This window comes from Mastigoproctus giganteus, chromosome 1 (assembly GCF_048544385.1).
Source record: "Mastigoproctus giganteus isolate SK-2022 chromosome 1, ASM4854438v1, whole genome shotgun sequence".
Taxonomy (NCBI): Eukaryota; Metazoa; Arthropoda; class Arachnida; order Uropygi; family Thelyphonidae; genus Mastigoproctus; species Mastigoproctus giganteus.
Window position 1 is genome coordinate 220,045,995 of NC_143575.1, and position 18,672 is coordinate 220,064,666.

General features: G+C 38.2%; 1 protein-coding gene across 1 annotated transcript in view; it reads right to left on the reverse strand.

The window, feature by feature from the left end:
• The window catches only part of Rad9 (cell cycle checkpoint control protein Rad9), a 237,637-nt gene that overhangs the window by 170,224 nt on the left and 48,741 nt on the right, over positions 1–18,672 (reverse strand). Inside the window, exon 4 of the mRNA XM_090384423.1 lies at positions 4,153–4,269. Within this exon, the coding sequence (XP_090240549.1) occupies positions 4,153–4,269 (117 nt within the window). The remainder of the gene's footprint in view (positions 1–4,152; positions 4,270–18,672) is intronic.

Below are 18,672 nucleotides of genomic sequence, written 5' to 3' on the forward strand. Positions count from 1 at the left end.
ACCAACCATAAGAATAAGTATTTACTGTAACATGGAAATATTTACTGGAGCATGCAAATGCTATAAAAACCGCTGATTACAATAAGTCTGCTGTGGCTGAACATTTTTGGAGAAGCAGCATCAAATCTCCCCAGAGGATGCGGTTATCGTGGATCGAGCGCATGGGTTCTGGAACCGTAAATGGCTCGAGAGCCTATGAATCTGTTCATCCGACCACAATATTATGAATAGGGACAGAGGTATGTGTATGCATCCTCTGTTTGAAGCTATCATCCTAAGTACGGATGAACGGTTTTGCTTAACACGTTCCCGAGCTATTTCCGCTTCCAGTTCAGACCATGCGCCGACTGCACCACGTGTATAAGTACCGTGAGCCTGTTATATATGGACGTGCTACAGGAAGTTTTGTTACTGCTGAGGAAGGAAGCCAATGCTTCCGAAAGCTCCAGAGATTTTTATCATTTTTATCACTTTTAATCCGGTTTATTTTAGTGTATTTTATCTCAAGGATTTTATCACAGTTTTAATGTTTTTTACATGTATATAATTTAATTTAATATAATAGCAGTTTTTGTAAATATTTATTTTATTTTAATATGTAAATATTTTAGTTACAGTAAATACTTATTCTTATGGTTGGTGTGTGAGCTGATTTAATGCTAAATATGAATTTGCCCAACCTCAGAGGCCGTTTTCAGGATAAAATAAAATCTTTAAAAAATATGTTATTCCTATTACTGTATTTTTAGACAAGGCTTTTGTTTTTATTTTTATTATTTTATTTTATTAATTTATTTTTGATATTATTATTATTTATTATTATTCTTAGATATACAGTATGTACAAAAAAAAAAAAAAAACGGAAAAATTTTGACACTTTTGGGGGACCTTGTTACTACAGACCTCGTTATTACAAAATGTGAAAATTTAGGTCCCTTGAACTTTGTCTTAACGAGATTCCACTGTATAATTAATTTAAATCTCAAATTATTTACAGTTCTACCCTTAAGTTAAATATACAGCAACCTTCATAAAACATACCAAGAGACTTCTACAGAACAATAGAATTTGATTCTACTGTTCTGTAGTAGTCACTAAATAGAACAACAGAATCAAATATCAAGTTCTGTTCTCCAATCTGTCAAGACAACCTCAATACTGAATGTAATAGCACTAGTATTAGCAGTGGCAAAGTGAGGCAAGGAAGCAAGCTTATATACAGCATTAGCAAAAAAAAAAAAAACACTACCCATTGCATCTGTTCATCCTGTCTAATAATCTGTCTAATTCAAACTACTCGCTTACATGACACCAGATAGAAGTTTGTTCCAACAATCAATTACTTTCCACCTGAAAGCAAATCTTTGCACATCTATTCTTCAACCATCCTTTTCCGATTTAAATTTATGTCCCATTGTGTGTGTGTTGTCTGAGAAAAAGTAAGGACGCCATTGCATTTAGTTTACTCACTTCATTTAAAGCTTAAACATTTCAATCAGACCTCCTCACAGGTGTTTAGTTACCAGATGCTAAGACATACAGAACTCAAGTCTTTTTGGTAAAGGAATGGCATAGAGTATGTGGTCTTTATAGTCAGAATAGATTGATTCTGACTGATTTAGTCATAGTAGTGATAGCAAATGATGCAAGAAAGCAAGCTTATATAGCATCAGCCAATAAAAAAAATAAAAAAAGTTCCCCCATCTGTACTCTCCAAGAATTTGTCTAGTTCTCCCTTGAATTTATTCCACCCATCCACTTCCACAATAACAGATGGAAGCCTGTTCCAACAATCAACCACCAGCTGGCTGAAGGCAAACTTCTGCACATCTATCTTGCAAGCACTCTTTCTCGAGTTGAATTTATGCCCCCTCATGTGTGTAGTCTCAGCAAGCGGAACAATACCATTAACAATACTATTAACTAAGAAGGGCAACAAGATTGGTGAGGGGAACAAAGGAGTGCTCTTACCAAGATAGGCTTAAGTTCTGCAAATTGCGGTGCCTGGAGACTAGACACATGCGAGGTGATCTGATTGAGGTGTATAAGACCTTTAATGGGTTGAGCAAGTTCAATGCTGATGGGATTTTTCCTCTTGCTCAAATTAAGAACCTGAGGGGTAATAGATTCAAACTGAGAAAAGAGTTGTAGAATAGATGTGCAGAAATTTGCCTTTAGCCAGTGGGTAGTTGATTGCTGGAACAAACTTCCATCTGTCGTTGTGGAAGTTGATAGCTTAAATAAATTCAAGGAGGGACTGGACAAACTTTTAGAGGGAATGGATGTGTGAAATGGTTTTTTTCTTAATTTGTAAAACAGTGTTCCAGTCCCATCTGTCTTAAGTGGTACAACAAAACCTTAATCCTTCAATCCCATTATATCCTAATTATTAAATGAAAATTTCCTTGTTATTTGAAACTATGTGAATGGCATATAACATATTTTTATACCATATGCAGCAATTTTCTAACTTTTGTCATGGTGTGACCTTTTTAAAGTGCATCCAAGATGCACTAATATGGATGGTCACATTTTTAATTGCATTGTTATAATTAATTAATGTACCATTGGTGGTCTATGCACTATGGTTTGAGAATCACTACATACCACAATGGGAGATCCAGTAGGTTGGTAGTTTCAAAACTATAAGTACAAATACATTTCAAGTGAGACAGAGTACAGTGATACATAATTTATTCACATCACAGAATTATCTGTTAGCAAGTAAATGGAAAACCTTTATTTTCTAACTTTATCTCTATTTTCCAATGTGTAGGGTTACACCATTTACAAAAGTTCCAGCTCTTGCTCTTGAAACTATAAATATACTTTGCTTAACAAGACTTGAAAATTACCACCAATATTTGGTTTGCAACATCCTTTACATTCTACCTTATAATTTTGTGCATATAAGTAGGAATTACCATTAGTAGAAATGGTCAGATAACATACAATAACAATTCACAATCATGAAACTGTAATAGCACCTAGTAATTATACATAGATTAACAGGCTACAGCTCTAGAACATTCATTCCTCCATACAAGAAAGACTTGTAGGGCTACTGACCATGTAAATGAAATAAAACATATGAAAAAAGTTGTTTCTACATTTGCTAAACTAAAAGAAACAAAAATAAAATTCTAATGTTAATTTTTCTAGTACAAAACCTGTTCAAAGCATAGAACAATTTAGCACTGAGAATTTACAATCAGTATTGCATTTTCTTATATTTCATAAATCTCTAATTATCAATGTGTCAGGATGTTTCACGACATGTGGGGCACACCAAGATCAACTTCGGACCTGAACATAATGGAAGAAATTCACACAAACAAGTGTTCAACTCCAAACAGCCACAGCTGCCTAAACTTCAAAAATTGCTATAGAGCTTAAACTGGTAAAAAATAATATGGTGAAGTTACATCTGAAGAGAAGATAGTGCACAATATTATATCAGCACTCCAACATATGGGAAAAGGACAATTTTAGTGATGGAGAAATAATGGTGTGGGAGATGCATTACTGTTAATGGCCACATGCCACTCCATGCCTTCAAAGTCAGAAACTTAAATTTCTTGATGATAACATGTTCCTCACAGGGTTCAGCTAGTATATGAATTTCTGAAGAGCAATGATATCCAGAAAGTGTAGTAGATCAGTTCTCAGATGTCAACAACAAGACAGAATGTACTTTGAAGAGAAGAACTGCAATCACCAATCTCCCTTAAGGATCCCACATGAACTACCATCTACCAACAAAGAGCAATGGGATTTATTGCCTACTGACCTAAATAATCTTGACAGCAACATGAAGGCTTTGTGTGACAGCTGTAAAACAGTGACAGGGATCACAATCCTTATTAATCCTTGTGTAAGGATAGAACGTTTATTCAAGAGTAGAATGTCTATGCTTTTTGAGCCAATTATTCTTTCATGACACATGCATGTTCATGGTGTTCGTTAGTTTTATGAGTTATTCATTTATAGATGTTTAATGAAACAATGAAGTCAGTATACTTAATTCTTGATCAGTGGTGAAGAGGTATTTTCAACTGTGTATGTTCCTTAGCTTAAATTGCAGCAACAATTTGAGATTTTACAGTAATAATACATTTATCAAAATGGAGATAACACTATGATGCATCTTACCTTTAATGGTACTTTGCAAGTAACTTCATTACTGAAAGTATACGCAACAAAAAACTGAAGGGAAAAGTTGAAACAGGCATAAGCTGAACAAGATGAATTCACTGTGCGGAAAGTTAACTGAAATGAAAATTACATGCATGCATTTTATTCACATTAAATAATTTAAGTTAGGTAAAATCAACAACCCTGTTTGATAAGGGCTCTCACTTTATTCCATATGCTCCTTTTTTTAATTTTAAGACTTACATATTATGGCTTAAATCTGTAAACGATAATTTGTATATTACAGGGTTATTCAATTAAAATGCAACATCAGTTTCAATACAACAAAATTTTACTAAAAATAAATACAGAATTTAAATGAAAATGTTACAGAATGTGCTGGAAGTGTCCACCTCACATGTAGACACATATTCACTCCTTTCAGCATGTTTCATGCAATGCTAAGAAGAACACATTCACAAAAGAGATCAAAGGGAAAAGTAGCAATTACCATAAGCTTGACTTCTGTGCCAGAGAAAATAATGGAGTCAATGATGGTTAAAAAAAAGTAATGCCAGATCATCTTGACATAAACTCAGTTTATATGCAAATCACAGCATGGATTTGTTAACAGGAAGTCTTATCTGACCAAACTGTTTAAGCCACTTGAGGTAGAAAAAGCACTGGATGCAAAAAATTATTTTGATATCATATACTTAGATTTCAGTAAAGCTTTCAATACTGTTCCACATGAATGAATACTGTATAAACTGCAGCAGTGTAGTATTAGGGGCATGTTACTGCTGGTGAGCGGTTATCAATGGCCACTGCTCTTCATAGCCTAATGTTATGAGAGGAACCCTAAAGAGTCATGTGTTGGGTTCTTACTGTTTTTAATATTTATCAAGGATAAATATTATTTTATTATGATGATAAATATTATGATACTGATGTATGCATATCAAGTTTAATTTCTAAATTTGCTAATAACAAAGGTAGGTAGAGTGGTCAGCGACAGTATTCAGGGTATGCTACTCCAGAAAGGCTTATATAAATTAAGCACATGGGTAGAAAAATGACAGTTCATGTTTAACATTAACAGCTGAGCAGAGAACACACTGTTCTCACACACTAGAAAATATAATATTCAGAGATGCTGCCACGACATCTGACAGACCTCTATACTGAAAGTCACTCTTACTCTGTGTTACTTGAAGTTGTGAAATCATCTTCAAGGAACACAAAGTAAGAGTGACTAGCATTCAATAGAAATGCAAAGTCAAATATTGCTGCCCTCTCCTCTCCAACTGTACCATTGATGAATTTGTGTAGAGTATCCCAGAAAGTATGGGAGTGCAAATCAAGAATGAGCACTTAAATTCCCTGGCCTATGTGGATGACCCAGTCTTGAGAACTAAGTCTGAGTTTGGAGCTCCTAGCTCCAAACTTCTTTCTTGAGATGAGAGAACTATAGCAGAACCTAATGAAATATTGTAGAATTCTTGTTCATTCATTCTGATGGTTGTATAATAACCAAGCATATGGATGGGCTCAATGAGAACTCGGTAATGTCATATGCATCAACCAGACTACAGCCATAAGAATCAAGAGGCCTGGAGGTACGTTTGCAATGGCTATTATTTGGACTTCTGAAACCTCTAGTAGAAGCTTTTCTTGTTAAAGAAATATGCAGGCAACATTATCTACATTATGTCAATCTTGCATTAGAATGACCAGCTGATCTGGCAGAGAGTACAGACAAGGCTTTGACTCCATCATGAAGTGGTACACAGCTACCTACACTCTTCCAAAGCTAAGGAAGACCTAAGGAAACCAGCTGGCAACAACTGCTACTGTAATAATGTGGTTTTTGGTATGGATGCCTACACAAAAACTGCATTATTACAGTAGTAATGCAATATGTTGTACTGTAATAAAGAATGATCAGAATCTGATATCAGAGCAGAGAAGTATCTGCTAGATTGGGAGTGAACATTTCAGAGTGTACTGTCACTTCCCAGTGGAAGGCAAAGGAGAGGATGGTGCAGGATGAGCCAATATTAGCTACAGGAACCATGCAGCTCAAGGACATTAGCATTAGCAGAGGCATTTGATGCAAGAAAGCAAGCTTATGCAGCATCAGCCAAAAAAAAAAAAAAAAAAAAAAAAAAAAACCACCCGCTGGCTAAAGGCAAATTTCCGCATGTCTATCCTACATCTGTCTTTCCTCAATTTGAATTTATGCCCTCTCAGGTGATTATTCTGAGCGAGAGGAAGAATCCCATCAGCATTGAGCATGCTCAAACCATTCAAGGCCTTATACACCTCTATCAGATCACCTCGCTGGTGCCTAGTCTCCAGACACTGTAATTTGCAAAACTTAAGCCTTTCTTCGTAAGAGCACCCCTTTGTTCCATTCACTAATCTTGTTGCCCTTCTCTGTACTCGTTCCAGCAGCTCTACATCCTTCTTGAAATGAGGCCTCCAGACCTGTATACAGTACTCTAGGTGTGGCCTGAAAGCACATTGAAGCACATGCCAAAATCAACAATGATTTTATGGAAAATAGCTGAACATGAAGGCAGATGTGCAGGCTAGCCTTCATGCTCTTTATGAAAGCTAGCCTCCACAACTCCATGATCAAGAGGGCTATGGGCAAGCCAGTTCTTTCTAAAGCTTACATATCAAATGAGCACCAGTTCCTAGCACTTATCTGATATGTAATCACAGACACACCTTTGTCCCTTTGTTTGTAGATACAACAAAATTGAAAGTGGCTCACTACTTGGCTTACCTGCAAAATATGCTGTAATCAAGGAGCCCACATTAGAACTTGTGAAGGTTTGTTAAAACCAGACATGGTAGTTGTCACGTAGAATGAAGCATATATATATTGGATGCTACAATTTCACACAAGAGCAATGCAAGGAGCCTATATAATGCTGAACAGCAGAAGGAGTGAGGTATATCCAATCTAATGTTATTTGTTGGATGCAGGCATAGCCTGGGTAAATGATGGAAACATGTTGGTGGGAACAAAAGCACCTGCTCTTGTGCGCTGCAGTGTAGGAAAGCTCTACTGCATATTTAGGCAGAACTACAGCTGAAGCCCATGCTGTAATCTGTCCAGATCAGATAGGGCTGATCCATCTGAGTACCTTTCTGAATGAATGTGTTTCTTTGTCTCTCAAGCTCCAGCAATGGCTGACCTCAATCACTGAAGTTGCAACTTAGGTGTGATAAAGCCATTCTCACTCTAGTGGTTAGGTGGGGAAAGGTCTGGATGCTGGGTGCTGAAGTTTTGTATAAATGACTTTACCAGTGACTTCCAGTTTCTGAGGCTGGCCTATTTTCCCCCATCTTTCTTCTCATTCCTGAACATTATCCATTATCCCTGGCCCTCTCTCTGCTGATCTCTAGCTTCACTAAGAGTGAGATTGCTGATGAGTTCTCCCCAGAATGTAATGTGATTATTTTTAGGGTCCCTAACTGCTGAAACTTTCTTTAACTCACCATAACCTTGTAGCTATCCTGTGCTGACCCATCCAGGCTTATCCAAGGGTAGTATCTATCTTTCCCCCCTTATAAACTATTTTCTCCTATTCTCAATTCCTTGGTCACTCTTCCTACTGTACCTCAGGAGACAGAAGGCAACCTCTCAGTTTCTCAGAGGCTAGCCTCCACAGCCCAGGGTTCAGAGTAGACTCCACTCCTTCTACTAGCAGATGGCCTGCCTTTTTTTTTTTTTTTATGTGAACCCCAAACACGAGAGGTATTAGAACCTATAGTACTTAGTACCATGCTTGGGTTGGAGGTTGAGAAGATGAAAGAAGATATTTGTTGACATTGGACTTGAACTTCTGTAGACTGTCATTCTCAGGAAATACGTATGAAGGAAGGTTGTTCCAGAAAACGGCAGTGGAATGAATAAATGAGGAAGATGAAAAGTTGGTTCTGTGGGTTTGAAGTTGGACAGTAAATGGATGTTGGCTGGTGGCGGCACGTGTTCGGACTGTTTTGAAAGAGAGATCGGGAATTATAGAAGCCAATTCAGAAGAACAGTGCCCATGGAAGTATCTGTAGAAGAAGCATGCAGCAGAAACAGTACGTCTATGAGAAAGCGAGTGGAGAGACCGTGTTAGAGATGAATCATTAATCAACCTAACTGCCCTCTTCTGAATGGAATCAAGAAGCCTGAGAGAGGTTTTGGGGGCAACACCCCAGATGTGGGAACAATATTCCATGGCAGGGCGGATTTCCAATTTATACAGAGTGAGCAGCTGTTTGGAAGAAAAGTAACGACGAGAGCGAAAGAGAAAACCAAGTTGTTTAGATGCAGAGGAAACAATATTTGTAATGTGCTTGTGCCAAGAGAGATTAGAAGTCCGGGTAATCCCCAAAAGAGATATATCAACTGATGATGTTACCAACAGCAAACTCAAAATGGGAAGCATTCAAGGAACTAATCTTGGAGGCTACCGGGCTTTACATACCAACTAAGAAATATTGTTCAAGGTTCAGGCCTAAATGGTTGTCAGATGAACTAATGAGACATGTGGCAGAGAAGAAAAATGCATGGGATACATACAAATTAATGGGTGACATGGAAGCCTATGGTAGATATAAGTTGGTCTGTAACCAAGTCACAAAGGAGATTAGGCAGGCAAAGGCAGACTACGAAAAATCCTTGGCAAAGGATGCAAAGAAAAACAGAAAAGAGTTCTTTACATATTTAAACTCAAGAAGGAAAGGGATGAATCAGATTGGTCCACTGGATATTGATGGTTCAACAGTTGAGGATCCTGCTCAGGTGGCTAACAATCTAAACGAGTATTTTGCATCTACATTCACGCATGAGGAGTTATTCAGGAAGGAGAATGATGTAGGTAAAGTAAACATTGGCAGTGAGCTGGATGATTTTGTAATAACTGAGAGGAAAGTGGAGGAGAGATTGTTGAGGATAAACATAAAAAAGGCACCTGGGGTGGATGGGATCTATCCAGTTATATTAAAGGAGGCAGCAAAGTAAGTAAGCAAACCCCTAGCCATAATTATGAGAGCTTCTTTGGACTCAGGGGAGGTACCCATAGACTGGAGATGTGCAAATGTAACCCCAATTCACAAAGGAGGATCAAATGCTGACACAAGTAATTATAGACCTGTTAGTTTAACTTCTGTTCCAGGTAAATTAATGGAGGCACTGGTTAAAGAAGCACTGCAGAATCATCTAGACAAGAATTCAGTTATAGCTCAGACGCAGCATGGTTTTGTTAAGGGCAGGTCTTGCCTGACCAATTTGATTGGATACTATGATGTAGTCACAAAAGAACTGGATGCAGGGAATAACCTTGATATTATATATTTGGATCTTAGAAAGGCTTTTGATACTGTTGCACATGGAAGACTACTGCACAAACTGGAACAGTGTGGCATTGGAGACAAATTGCTGCTATGGATAAGGGGATGGTTGAGTGGCAGAAGACAGAGAGTGGTAATCAATGGACACTGCTCAACGTGGACTAATGTTATTAGTGGAGTTCCTCAGGGTTCAGTGTTGGGTCCGTTGTTGTTTTCGGTGTTTATGAATGATATTGATGATGGGATATCAAGTTTAATGTCCAAGTTTGCAGATGATACAAAGGTTGGCAGGGTTGTTAAGGACACTACTGATGCTATGTTGCTGCAACAGGATCTGGAAAGGTTGAACAGATGGGCTGAGAGGTGGCAAATGAAGTTTAACATTGACAAATGTAAAGTACTACATATGGGAAACAGTAACCCCAGAGCAACGTCTCAACTCTGCGGTACTACGCTGACAGTGGTGGAGAATGAAAAGGACCTGGGGGTAATTGTGCAGGCAGATATGAAGTTCTCTGAGCAGTGCAGACAAGCTGCAAGAGTAACTCATGGTGTCTTGTCAATGATATACAGGAATTTTTCTAGCAGGGATAAGGAGGTGATTATTCCCTTGTATAAGGCAATGGTTAGGCCACATCTTGAGTACTTTATACAGATCTGGAGGCCTCATTTCAAGAAGGATGTAGAGCTGTTGGAACGAGTACAGAGAAGGGCAACAAGATTAGTGAATGGAACAAAGGGTTGCTCTTACGAAGAAAGGCTTAAGTTTTGCAAATTACAGAGTCTGGAGACTAGGCACCGGCGAGGTGATCTGATAGAGATGTATAAGGCTTTGAATGGTTTGAGCATGCTCAATGCCAATGGGATTCTTCATCTTGCTCACAGTAATCACCTCAGAGGGCATAAATTCAAATTGAGGAAGGACGGATGTCGGATAGATGTGCGGAAATTTGCCTTTGGCCAGCGGGCGGTTGGTTGGTGGAACCGACTTCCATCACTTGTTGTTGAAGTTGATAGCCTAAACAAATTTAAAGCTCAACTGGACAGGTATTTCGAACGAACGGAGGGGTGAAATGGGAGTGGTTTTTTTTTTCGCTGATGCTGAATAAGCTTGCTTTCTTGCATCATATGCCTCTACTAATGCTAATATCATTTTGCCTAGAAATCGGAGTGTCACTAAAGATAAGCATAGGAGCAGAAGAATCCTTTTCGTGTGATATAAGACAAGACTGAGTTTTAGAAGGGTTGAAATCAACTAAGTTGTCTTTTCCCCACTGGAGAATTACCTGAAGATCAGCATTTAAGGAATTGGTAGCAGATTTTCGAGAAGTTGACGCTGATTGAGCAGGACAAGGTTTCTCAAAATGGAAAGTGGAATGCAATGTGCTATCATCGGCAAAACTATGGATAGGATTTCCAGTCAATGGAAGAATTTCATTAATATACAAGAGGAAAAGAGTGGGGGAAAGAACTGAACCTTGGGGGACACCGGCATTAGTGGAGAAGTTAGAAGACAGAGAGCCATCTACCATCACGCTCAGTGAGCGATCAGAGAGAAAACAGGATAACACTAAAAAAAAAGGGTCTTCTAAACAAGCTTCTATCTTATGGTTGGCAAACCATAAGATGGAAGCTTGTTTAGAAGACCTTTATGCCAAACACGATTTAAAGCCTTTGAGATGTCAAGAGCAACCACTTGTGTTTCATCCAACCTTTCCATTGAATTAGTCCATAAATGGGACTAATCGTTGATCAGATGGAAGGTTTTTAGGTAGTTTAAGAGTTGGCAGGTAATTGCAATGGGACGATAATTGGATGGGAGGGATTTGTCACCCTTTTTAGGAACTGGCTGGATATGAGCAAATTTCCAAGCAGAAGGAAAAACACCTTTGGAATAAGAAAGTGAAAAAAGGCAGCAAAGAATAGGAGTAAGTTCAGGAGCACAGGTTTTGAGAACAAGTGGAGAAATACCATCAGGACCTGGAGCTTTCTTAGCATCAAGATTCATCAAAATCCTTCTGATATCCTTTTGACGGAAGACCACAGGAGGCATTGAATGGAGCGTGTTGGGAATGGTGGGAGGTATTTTACCAAGATCATTAATACATGAGCTGGAAGAAAAATGGGATGCTAGTAGGTCAGCTTTATCCTTGGCTGAAGTGACAACAGAACCATCTGGTTTGGACAGAGGTGGGAGCAGAAATGGGCAAAGGTTGCGGCCAATAGCTTTGGCAAGAGACCAAAATGCTCGGCTACCATTAGGGCAAGAAGCAAGTTTTCTACTTTTAGCCTGTTCAAACTCTAGTTTGGACTGATTAATAACTGCTTTACAATTGTTGTGAGCTTTGGTGTACGCAGAAAATGAAACTGAAGAATTAGAAACAAGCCAATTACGATATGCAACATTCTTCTCTTGAACAGCCTTAGCACATTTATTGGAAAACCAAGGTTTAGATAAAGGACGAGATTTTAAAGTGGATTGTGGAATAAAGGATTCCATTCCTGCAAGAATAATTTCACTGACACGATCTGAGCAAACGTTGACATCAGAAGTTTTGAAACAGTAATCCAACCATCCAAGGAAAAGAAGAAAAGAAGTCTCGCAGGTCATCCCATTTTGCATTCTTGTAATGCCAAACAACACGAGGTTGGGAATGGCCAAGAGATAAAGGTTCCATTGGAGAAAAGACAATCACCAAGTTGTGATCTGAAGTGCCTAAAGGACTTAGAAGGGTTGTTTGTGAGAAAAAGATCAAGCGTATTGGCTGTATGATTACGACTGTCCGGTATTCTTGTAGGTAAATGAACAATCTGTGCTAGGTTATTAGTAATTGCAAAAGCCTCAGCATCTCGACCTGCTGGGTCAGTGTGACTAGAAAACGGAAGCCAGCTGGAGTTGTGAACATTAAAATCACCAAGGAAAATTACCTCACTGTTAGGAAAGTTGGACTGGAGAAAGTCAAGTTGCAAAGAGAGGAAGTCAAAGAGCTCCAAGTGATTAGTGGAGTTGGGAGAACAGTAGAGACAACAGATGAATTTGACACAATGAGGCAGAGAGATTTTAAGCCAGAGAAGATCAAAGAGAGGCGATTCCAAATTGCCAAGTCTCTGACAGGGAATATCAGAACGGACATATGCACAAGTACCACCTTTGAGGCGAAAAGAATCATACAGCGAATAATTTGGGCATCTCAGATGAGCAGTAGTTGAATCAACTGATAACTGAGATTCTGTCAGAAAAAGTACATGGGGGTTTGGAAGACTGTAAGTGGAAATGGACATCGTTGAGATTCGAATTGAGACCACGTATATTTGTGAAATGAATTAGGAATTAGGAATTGGGAAGTTTAGATCTTTTTGCAGATAAGCTTGCTCTATTAGTTTGACAATTCATGGTGTATTCAATAGTAGGAAAAAGTGATGGGACATACTGTATGAAGTAATGAAATTTTTGTATATGGCTTACACATGTTAAGAATATACCCAGATCCTTGACATAACGTGGCCTCGACAATGCTCCCCGCATACACACTACTCGGACTCCCTCCAGTCACTATCTGGGAGAGTAGAGGTAGCAAGATTATAAACTAGCTGATCCGGAATCCTCCTAGAGAGTTACCAATAGGTTCGGTCCAGTGTACTAACTAGCGGCCGGCCTGCGAACACCGTTTTAGAGCTGTACCCTCGAAATGTAAGAAATATTGGATCTCACCACGACGTTCGTCATAACCTCAAAAGTCATCAGTCATACTGCATGATGGAAGAGATGGAGAAGGGTAGACTGGAACTTAGCTCTAGAGACTAAACATGGGTTCCACCACTTCAAGCCTCCAATAAGCAAAGTGGTGGTATTTCACCGGTTGATGAGAGTCATCTACCACCTAGTATTGCCTGGTAACATAAGAGGGGCAGCGTACCTCCATGTGGTGTGGGTGCCACACCTCGACCCCTGCTTACATTGGTTCACACTTGGGTGGTCACCCACCATGTACTTGTGCATGGAAGTTATACCCAGGATTACTAACAGTCCCACCACCGTGAAGGTGCAAGCAGAGGATTTGGCTGTCACAGACCGTCCGGACTTCGTCGAAATTGGGTCCACTTGACTTGAGTGTCACCCGAATATCAGTTCCATCAGCGTTTTAGACCCCCAGGTACAGCATGTCTGGCATATCTGAGAGAATGTCTGTGACAACCTCAAGGACCATAAGGCCTCTTTGTGACAAGGACATGAACCAGCTAGTGGGTCCTCCAGGTGACTTCCACTATACCCACAACTGGCTAGGCAATGCATGCAACAACACTCATGATATTATTATTATTATTATTAGCCATATGGTGCAAGGAAGCCTGAGGCTTATGCTGTACCAGCCGAAAAAAAATTCCTGAGTTACCCTGAGAGAGAGAGAGTGTCAGAAGTAGAAAGGAATCAAATTAATTGATGTTAAGAGAAAGAGAAGGATGATGATATCCAGCTCATGACCCTGGGTGTGCCAAGCCCATACTCACCAGATGTGAGCCCCCGGGAGTATATTTGAAGGAAACTTCTGGAGCTGCCTAGACAAATACCCAGTACAATACAATATGGAAAACTGCTACTGCTGGGAGATTTAAGCGAGCATGGCCGAACCTAGTTTCCATCGTTTCCATCACAGTGACTGGTAGATGGGTTTGGATTTCAATGGTGTCTGGTGATAAGGGTGGTAAACGCCCTCAGCAGCACTTTGCTAAACACAGACGCCCACAGTTTAAACCAACTAGTGTGTAGTTGATGTATTGGTCAATAGCAGCAATTGGCTTGGCTTAGATAAATTAACATCCAAATGGAAGATTCTCTTCCTCAATTTTTTGGTGATCTATGATGTGTAATTGGCCTGGATGGATGAACTAGCACCCAAATCAGAGATATCTTAAGGACAGGCATTAGGGACATTGCCCAAGTATCGGTGTCACTGGCATCAAACTGGTCACAAGGACATATTGGCCTAGCATGGATGAAATGCAACCACCTCAGGACAAAGAGAAGGAATGCAGTTGGACAACGGCATACGACTCAATGAATAACTTTATTGCCCCTGTGGAGGCCATTACCTGGACCTGACTGGGGGCAGCACCTGAATGAGCTGGCAACCAATTGGCAACAAAAGTTAGCCAGAAAAGCATAAGTGAACAAGGTGGTGCCATTGAAAGTACAAGCTTAGTTAAACAGGGCCAGTATAACACTGCGGTCCAAGAAGTGAGTGTCAGCACTGGAGAGGAAGACTGTTGCTAAACTAATGACAGCAAACAATGAAGTCAGTATACTATCCTTTACTTGCTTGGGACTAAAAACTGGTTCAGAAGCAAGGAATGAAGGAATTAGCATGAAGCATATATTCATTCATCAAGCAACTAACTCTAAACTCTCTTTGTATATAGTCAGTACAGTAGACTATATACAAAGAGAGTTTCAAAGAGAGAGAGAGAGAGAGAGAGAGAGAGAGAGAGAGAGAGAGAGAGAGAGAGAGATCCAAAGTTGAAAACTGAAATAGATAAGAACAGATGAAAGGCTAGGGTCAGAATACATTCCCAAAAAAATTTAGATGAAATGCCAATGACAACAAATTCAGCAAATTGACCCCTTGATGGAACCAAGGCCAAACTGTGTGAAATATTATAAATGGAAACAAAAACCACAATGCTTCACCATTATTATGAAAAAAAATAAATTAAAACAGCTAACTATTTGAGACTCATCTCATCGGATGGCCACAAGGCAAACAATGCCCATGAAATATCCCCCTCTGTTTGTTGCTATCGTTAATGCTGATTTTATGCACTGGCTCCTTACTCTTGACTTGCCTTCAGACTACTATTTCCTAATAGACATATCCCACTTGATATTTGGCAATATATGGTGGGTAATGCTTAGCAGCCACCAACATATGTTTTACTAATAATTTTTTCAATTTTTTTCTTTTTATTTTTCTTTTTCTAAATGGTAATACAGTATAACCTCAATATACCATACCTTGTTATACCACAGTTATAGATATAACACATGTAGGATCACGTCCAACAACAGATACAAAAAAAAATGCAGTTCATGGCAAAATGCAATTTTCACACTAGACACTAGCAGATGCAAACTCTATACCTCACAGAGCAGAACTGACTACTGCAATAGTTTCCAAAGTGTGGACCACTGAGCTATTGTATTATCTTCTACAGTATATTTCCTCAATTTGATAATTACATTTGTATAAACAGTAGTTATCCACTCGTAACTGTAGATGTTACGAATGGATAACTACTGTTTATACAAAGGTGTGCAATAATTGTGTGCAATAATCTTTATTGCACACAATAAGATACAGTTGGCAGTAAATACCCAACACAGCCTATAAGGCTACAGATTTGACAAGTTTAAATATATTCAGTTAAAAAATTTTGTAAACAACAGCATGTGACATTCTTTTCAAGAATGAAATCACAATTAGAATGGCAAAAACTGCTAAAGCATAATACAAAAATGTGCATGGACTGACAAATGGTTTTTATATTTTTATAAGATGCTGCTACTAACTGTAGTTAGTAGTTAATAGCAGTTAGTTAGTGTTCTCCATAATTATACTGCAGTAAAGTGTGTTTGTCTGACGACACCGGTGGTTCCCCCCAACTCCAGTACAGAAAAATTCATTTGTGTTGTTTATAACCCAAAATAGTACATCCCTGGTATTGGGAGTGTCCCATAGTCTGATGCAAAATGCAGCTAAACTGTATTACACTATTTTCTATGGACAATTTCTGAGATGTTGGTTTCCATCTTTGCAACGATTTCTAGAAAAATCTTAATTGTATAACTCAAAGGATACACCTTTTAGAAAATACAAAAATATTTTTTTGCATCCTCGTGTATGGCCATTCAACCACAGTGGTCTTTAGATTATGTGACCAAGTTGTTCCTTATTTCCTATCTGTTCAGAATACTGTAAACTGAATTCCATGTGCTCATGTCTCATTTGGAAGTGTGGGATTATTATAAAAAATTGAAAATTCTGAAATTCAATTACATTATTAAATTATATTATACAGGCAACTCTTGGTTTATGAACGAGTTCCAATCCAAGGTGTTGTTCGTTATACGTTTTGTTCGGTATGTGTATCTTGCATTCCTGAGCTTTTACGAAACGTATCATATAAATTAGCAGCCATTTTAAAGCATTAAAACCATGTACTAAACATCGAATGGTCTATACCAGGGGTGGCCAACGAGTTGATCGCAGCTTTAATTTCGGTCGATCACGACAAATTTTAAATATACAATCATCCCTCGATTTGCGCATCAGGTATACTACCAAAATTTTATATTGTACAGCAGGTTTCCCTACCTGCACGTTATTTTATTTTTTTTTTATTTTTTTTTTTTTTTTACAAAGCTTAAAAAGTAGGAATGAAAAGCAGATTTTGAAAATTTATTTATTTTTTTTTTTTTTTTGCATGATTGAAGATTTCATTATTATGATGAAACACATTTCACCATAATAATGTAAAATACCACAGAATTCCAGCTGTCAGTATTATTGCAAATGCAATAAGATTGAGTTTACTACCCATTTATAATTAGATTGCACTAACAGAAAAGCCCAATAAACAGGAAAGCACAAATTGTTTTATGGTCATGACCTCCAGAAATAGCTTTAGAGGGCATTCAAAAACTGATTCTTATAACGATATAACCAAACAAAGCCATAAACGGTGGTGTGTTTGTCCGGTTATTTTAGAAACAACTTCCTCATTTGGGAATCCTCTTCATCAATTTTCCTATGTTAGCTGTTCAGAGAGAATATTTTTCCGGTTTGTGCAAATTAAAGTGTTTTAATCAGTAAGCATTGCTTTTGCTGATTTAATAACGGGACATTACTTATATGTTAATTTAATACCGTTTGATTTAAAATGAATACTAGGAAAAAGAGTAAAACGTATCATTTTCATCAAGAGTGGGAACTAGAATACTTTTTTGTAATGGTGAAATAAAAATGTGGGTTTGATCTGCAATGCTTCTGTGGCTATACCCACAAAAGGAAATTTAGAAAGGCACTTCAATGCACTCCATGGTAAATACCAATCGGATTTTCCGCCGATTAGTGACCTTAGAAAAAATAAATTAGAACTTAAATCCAGATTATTCGTGCAACAAAATTTCTTCATGACACCTAATTTACAATCTAAAGCAGTAACTGTAGCATCATTTGAAGTGAGCATCTTCTTGCAAAGAAATGCAAACCATTTTCTGATGGTCATCAAAGATGCATTTTTAGAAATTTATTTGGTTTTTAGGAGCATTAGCAACTTAGGCCATATTGCTCCGGGATATGCGGTGGTCATTCCCTGACCTTTTCACATCCTCCGTATTTGGTGGTCATGGGCTCGAACCACGGTCTAACCAAGAAGCGTGTGCTACGAACTGCTGCTCCTTCCCACCTGGCTACAGAGGTGCCCCATTTTTAGAAATAACAGATTCTCTTTTTGAAAATTTTAAGAACAAAAATGAAATTAAAAGTGCTCTTTGAGATCTGCAATTATCTCGAAATACTGTGATGCGATGCAATGCAATGCATAGAAAAAATGAATAAAAATGTGAGCGAACAATTGCGTGCTCATATTGCTAATTGTGTCTCCTTTTCTTTACAACTGGATGAATCTACAGATGTCAGTGATGCAGCTCAATTGCTCGTCTTTATTCATATGGTTTTCGATGATTTTGTCACTAGAGAAGAACTGCTGGGTATGGTTTCGTTAAAAGAAAGAACTAGAGGTCTTGATATATTTAATGCATTCAAAAATTTTATCAAAAAAATTAAAATACCACTATTTAAGCTTGTATCAATAACAACAGATGGTGCTAAAGCAATGATGGAGCATCTTAACGGATTCATCACATTGTGCCAAAAGAATGATGAACTCACAGATTTTTTTAGTTACCACTGTATCATTCACCAACAAGTGTTAACCAACATAAGATTAAATACTAAAAGTGTTATGGGCATAGCTTTCAAAATCGTGAATTCCATCAGAGGACAATCTCTTCAAAGGAGACTTTTCAAAATGCAACTCGATGAAAATTAACCAAATCTGATATTACACACAGATGTGAGGTGGCTTGTTTGTTATTTGGTTTTTAGGAGCATTAGCAACTAA